The sequence below is a fragment of the Zonotrichia leucophrys genome, chromosome 2 (genome assembly GCF_028769735.1).
Source record: "Zonotrichia leucophrys gambelii isolate GWCS_2022_RI chromosome 2, RI_Zleu_2.0, whole genome shotgun sequence".
NCBI lineage: Eukaryota > Metazoa > Chordata > Aves > Passeriformes > Passerellidae > Zonotrichia > Zonotrichia leucophrys.
Window position 1 is genome coordinate 137011038 of NC_088171.1, and position 6016 is coordinate 137017053.

At 44.1% G+C, this 6016-nt stretch overlaps 1 protein-coding gene across 1 annotated transcript; it reads right to left on the minus strand.

The window, feature by feature from the left end:
* Positions 1-1268: 1268 nt before the first annotated feature.
* Positions 1269-5603, minus strand: UTP23 (UTP23 small subunit processome component). The gene is made up of 3 exons (XM_064703602.1): positions 5366-5603; positions 3183-3357; positions 1269-2287 (listed from the first exon to the last, which is right to left on the minus strand). The coding sequence occupies exons 1-3, from the start codon at positions 5551-5553 to the stop codon at positions 1901-1903; spliced, it is 750 nt and encodes a 249-aa protein (XP_064559672.1). The 5' UTR covers positions 5554-5603; the 3' UTR covers positions 1269-1900.
* Between the last annotated feature and the right edge of the window lie 413 nt (positions 5604-6016).

Below are 6016 nucleotides of genomic sequence, written 5' to 3' on the forward strand. Positions count from 1 at the left end.
GCCTGCTCCTAGCAGCTGTGTTGTGAGGAAGGCCTGGGCTGGGGCTGCAACAGTGTCCTGTGCCATGAGCACAGAGCACACACACCATGCATCTCCTGTGCTGGGCAGATTCTCAGTTCTCAAACTCTGTGACACAACTGTCTATATAATTTGAAAAGCCAACAGAAAGCGTCATAGATGATAGCTATGTGCTCCAGACATTCAAGAACCTGTGCAGACAGTGCACAAAACTACTTTGCAAATGCATGATAAACAGGCTAAGGAATTGTCTAGAACACACAGCTTAAACCCATGTAGGTCAAGAAGGAGAAAGGTTTCCTTCAAAGAACATCTCAGTTAAGAAGAAATGCATTGATAAAAGTTAAAAATTTGGCCACAGATGACAGGAACACTGAGAGCACACTGATGCCACAGCACGTGTTATGCCACACATCTCTATTGTCATTTCGGTCACTCACTTCACTCTAATGCCACCAAACATTTAAGGAGGCACAGGAAGCAATAGCTATTAATGAAAATCAGGTACTTGAAACCATTTTAGAAACTCTCTCCTTGTGTTGCTTTAGGTTGGGGTAGTTACTTTACTTCACAGTAGCTGTGTTTTTGGATTTGTGCTTATGTGTAGGTCAAGCCATTTTCTGCTTCTCCCCTCACCAGCAAATAGGCAGGGGGCACACAAGAAGTTGGGAGGGGACACAGGCAGGGCAGATCTTTCCAACTGACCCAAGATATTCCATAGCATATGGCATCAAGCTCAGCATATAAAGCTGGGAAGGAAGGCTGGAGGACATTTGGAGTGGTGTTTGTCCTCCCATGTCACCATTACAACTGATGGAGCTCTGCTTTCCTGGGTGTGGCTGAACACCTGCCTGTCCACTGCAAGCTGTGAATGAATTCCTTTTTCTGCACTGATTGTGTTTTGCTTTGCTTGTGTCTTGCATCTTAACCCACGAGTTCTCTCACTTCACCCTTCCGATTCTCTCCATCCCAACGCAGGGGAAGCTGAGTGCGTGGCTGCATGAGGCTGAGTTACCAGCTGGGGTTAAACCACAACTCTCCTCCAACCCAGTTCTGATCTGTTCCTAACCTTACAGAACAGCAGAACAGTCATCAGGGCCCAAGTCCCATCACCCCCCTCAGCTGTTTGTATTCCAGGAGTCCTGCACAGCTCTGCTACACTGTGATGGCATTGGGTGCTACCAGTGCTTTGATTCAGCAATTTTAAGTTGCATTTTTCCTATTAAAAAAATAATAAACTACAGGTGAAATAGGTAAGACTGAAGATGCTTTTATAATGTCAGGAATAACAACACAACTGCACACCCTCCATGATTTTCTTAATAAATAAAGATCAACATCAAGAGAAGTATTGGTTCACATGGTGCTTACAGAGAAATTTAGGCGGGACAGGGCTTTTGAGGGCATGAAGTCTATTTGCAAGAGTTAACTTTTGTATTCAAACAGAGATAAATAAGCTATTGTATTATATTAGGTCAGTTTCATAATCTCTAACAGGCCAACTGTAAAAACTAGTTTTATGAAGATCAGCAACCTTGATTTAGAAGAAGTCTAATATCCCACTGAAATCCATATCAAGGCCAAGAAGCATTTCTAAAAAACTTCTACATAGCATGTGAATTTTAACACAAATCATGATGCTGGAGAGAATAATGAAATATAAGGGCTCTTAAATATTTTGTTACGAACCCAATACTAAATAACAGAATAAATTATTACGACAATAACCTACAAATACCGAGATACAGTAATAAGCAGTACCACCTCATAAAAATAAATTTTAATATTAACATCTCAATTTCATATGATTGCATATTAATCTATCTTTTTTTTTCCAAAGTTCAAAAAATGTTTGAGTTCTGTATTGTCTGCAAAGATGGGTTTACTCTCCTTCATTCTTCTGCACTGACTGCGTGGCTTCTGCTTTAATTCTATTTCGTTTTCTTTTTCTTCTTTTCTTCTTTTCAGCAGAAGGCTCCTGACCCTCCTGTGTTTTCTTCTTTTTCTTCTTCAGACAGCTGAGAGGATTGGGGCCTCCTGCCCTTTTGCGTTTTCTTCTCTTTTCACCTTCTTGCTTTACTAGTCCTTCTTTTTCTTTAAGCTCCACAATACTTTGTTTTTGGTACTCTGGAACAAGCTGATTTGTCTGCAACTTTTGAACAAATGCCAAAGATTTAGGAGAAGGTTTGTCTAGCACCATAGTGTTCTGAATAATAAAGAGGAGAGGAATGCCAGGCTTCCTTTTCACTTTGTTTGATAACTCCTGGTCCTGCAAGATTAAACACTTTAGTCAATATTTTCAGATGGAATGGTATTTGCAATTCAAATGCACCTACTTTTAATACAAAACTATGAAGATAAATTACATTATGAAAAAGATAAGAAACTTAATCTAGCAGATATACATGGCAGTGCCTTTCAGATCACCTAAATTACATTTTCTCTCCTGATTAGCTGTATTTCTGATACAAAATTTACCAACATTTTCCCTTTTCCTGCATGTATATGCATACATACATTTTTTGAGGAAAAAGTCCCAATTCACTTGTATGCAGACCACCACCCCACAAGAAGTAACAATTTTTTCTGTAATAAGTAATTTTTTAACTCTTGTAACCTACCCAACTATAAAGAATTCTACTATAAACTCTTTTATATATATATTGTATATCATTTATACATGCAGTGCCAATAACAAACCAAAGAAAAAAAGGCTTTTTTAATTTGTATAGTTATTTATTCTTTAGTTAGTTCAAAATGTCTTAAAATTGAAGCTATATGGATGTTAACATTTAATTTCATTTTTCAGACGACTGTGCAAAGCAGTTCACGGAAGAGGATGCACACACAAACAATATGCAAATTAACATTTATGAGTTGTTTTTTACATGTCAATAGGTAGTCAGTATGTTTCCATACTCTTTTACCTAAAGTAAGCAATATCATTACAAAGTAAAAAAAAACACCTAGTTGTTCAAGTAGGAGAAAAGAGTCCCTGCTTTGTAATTAGGAAATACATTAAAGAACAAGTAAAGCTTTTACATGATTAATTCCCACCAACTATTTAAAAACCTCATAATCAAAGTTACTGTAGGCTTCTTCATCCTTACGTATCAAAACATCACTTCAAAAGAAATGGAGCTACATTTCCCATGAGCTTTTACCTGTGTGGCAATAAAGAAGTGATGAGGGTTGCCATCTTCAATCATGGAAAGTAAACAGGTTGAACCACTCACAGGATTCTTATGGTGAGAACAGCTTCGAACTTGAAATCTCTGGGCAATTAATTTTGCTCCATACAGTGCTTTCCCCAGTGATTCAAGTTCTTTTATGACACATCTGAAAACCAAAAGAGACAATTTTTAGGCAGAAAAAACCCTCATATTTTTTACAACAGCAAAAGGCTGATGTGAGTTACTTAGGAATAAGCAATGCCCAGTTGTTCAGGCGCTGTGATTTGTAAATGGCACCCACAACTCCGAAAGCAATAGACATCAGCAAGGTTTCCTTGGCTGTAAACATGACTAACCAGTAATAACATTAAGATATATTCAATGATTTAAAAATAATTCACATCAGTGACAATGCTGAGTCCTTAAATTTATGCTTGAATACCACCAAGCGTATGAACCACTACCTAACAAATAAAATTATTTTTAAAATTTAATTTATTTTTAAATTAACTTATTATAAAACTTGAAAATGTAATTTATTTTTTAAAATGGAAATAAAAGATCTGGGGAACAACAGGCCAGTCAGTCTCACCTCTGTGCCTGGCAAGATTATGGAGCAGATCCTCCTGGAAAATATGTAAGACATGAGGAAAACAAGGAGTTGACTGGTGACAGCCAACATGGTTTCACTAAAGGGAAATCATGAAAAATCTGTTGCCTGCTGTGTCAGAGTTACAGTGCTGATGGATAAAGAAGGGCTGGACTGGACTTATGCAAAGCTTTGCACACTGTTCCACACAACATCCTTGTTTTTACACTGGAGGCATGGATTTGACAGATGTATCACTGGGTGGGTATGGACTGACTGGAGGCTTGCATTGAAGAGTTGCAGTAAACAGCTCGATGTCCAAGTGGAGACCAGTGACAAGTGTCATTCCTCAGGGGTTGGTATTGGGACATTTGGCGTCTTTGTCAGTGACATGGACAGTGGGATCCAGTGCACCCTCAGCAAGTTTGCCAAAGGCACAAAAATACGTGGTGCTGTTGACACTCTGGAGGGAAGGAATGCCATCCAGAGGGGCCTGGAGAGGCTTCAGATGGAGGTAATCCTTGTGAAGTTCAACAATGCCAAGTGCAAGGTCCTGTATATGGGTCAGTGCAACCCAAGCACAAATGGACTGAGATGGAAGAGAATGGACTGAGAGCAGCCCTGACAAGAGTGACCTGGGAGGTGTGCTGGTGGACAAGAAGCTCAACATGAGCTGGCAGTGTGAAAGCCAACTCAAAAGCAGTGCAGGCAGCAAGGTGAGGGAGAGGATTCTCCCCCCCTACTCTTATTGAGACCCCACCTGGGGTCACAGCAAGCCAGCTCATTGCCCCTGCAAGGCTCTTTTCATAACATTGAGGTGCTGTCTCAGCAGCTCAGTATTGTGACAGCAGAGAAAACATGTCCATTCACCTGGCCTCAGTGGAAGCTGTTGGTCAAATGATGAACAGATACTGCTGACAAAGAAGCAAGAAGTGATGTTTCAACATGACAGGAGTAGTTTGGATCACTGCAGTTCCCAAACCTTTCACACCAAACGACATGACTCAATACTTTATACTGTTTAGAAGTGCAGGCCAGTTCCATACACTGTGCAAGAAGGTTCAGTGTGTTTTTTGAGCCTAGGATACACCTCTTCCTGGTACTTTCACTACATGCCTCCATAGTGGGCAGTTGGCTATTCTGTTATGGCAGATATGCAATGTAAGTGTATTTTTGTATTTTAATCTATACAATATACCTAATGAAGTAATAACACAGGCAACTTGGAGGCAACTTCAGTACGTAGTGTGCATGTTTTGCATGACCATATCTTTGTCTAGCTCATCCTTGTCCTCCCTTGCGAACAGCAGCTTCGGAAACAACCCAGCACTGGCAGGCTGCAGCTGCGGCCAGGCAGGAGCTCCCTCCCGGCCCACATCTCCGCTTGCCCCTGCTGCTACCACCCCGCCAAGCAGACGCTGCGGGTGGGAAGAGACCCAGCGGGCCCTCCCTCACACAGCGGGGTCACCGCTGGACCCGCAGTCCGTGCCGCTTTCGGGACGGCAGCTGGGCCCGAGGATGCTCCCAGTCTCCTGCAGGTCACCCCCAGCCCTCCGCCCCCGGGCGCCTTCGCTCCCCGCCGTACCGCGTGGTGCAGAGCTGCGTGGCGCCGCCCAGGTACCCGGGCAGCTGCTCCCGGATCTGGATCTTGTTGCGAAGCGCGGCCTGGCAGAAGGTGCCATCCAGCAGCACCTGGAAGGGCTCGCGGAACTGGAAGCTGTGCTTGTAGAAGCCCATGATCTTCTTCGCGTGCTTCTGTCTCGTCACCCCCATGGCGCCCGCGCCGCCGCCCGGAACGGCCGCGGCTGCCCCGGAAGCTGCGCCAGGCCCGGGCGGGGCCTCCCCGGAGAGCCGGGACCGGCCGGAGCAGCGCCAGGGCAGCACCCGGAGAGCAGGGACCGGCCGGGCCGTGCCGGAAACTTGCCCCCGAAAGCCGGGACGGGCCGGGGCAGCGCCAGGGCAGCACTCGGGGAGCCGGGACCAGCCGGGCCATGCCGAGATCTTCCCCCGAGAGCCAGGACCGGCCTGGGCAGCTGCCCCGTCCCCGGAGGGTCCCGCCTGCCCGTCCCGCCCTGCCCAGGGGTAACCTGAGGGATGATTCACTGCCCCTTGTTCTGCGGTGCTGTGCTGGCTCCTGCCGTTTGCTAAGATAAGAAATGCCGAGTTTTTTTTTTTTTTTTTGCAGTTCACTGTACTGATAAAATTATAGTTGCTGTCGCAGAGACTGTAGTTTAAT

Excerpts from the sequence above, each read along its gene's own strand:
- UTP23 (XM_064703602.1), bottom strand. The coding sequence starts at position 5,553 with ATGGGGGTGACGAGACAGAAGCACGCGAAGAAGATCATGGGCTTCTAC. Across the intron at positions 3,358-5,365 it reads ACGCAGCTCTGCACCACGCG|ATGTGTCATAAAAGAACTTG; the intron begins GTACGGCGGGGA and ends TTTGGTTTTCAG. Across the intron at positions 2,288-3,182 it reads ACTTCTTTATTGCCACACAG|GACCAGGAGTTATCAAACAA; the intron begins GTAAAAGCTCAT and ends TTAATCTTGCAG.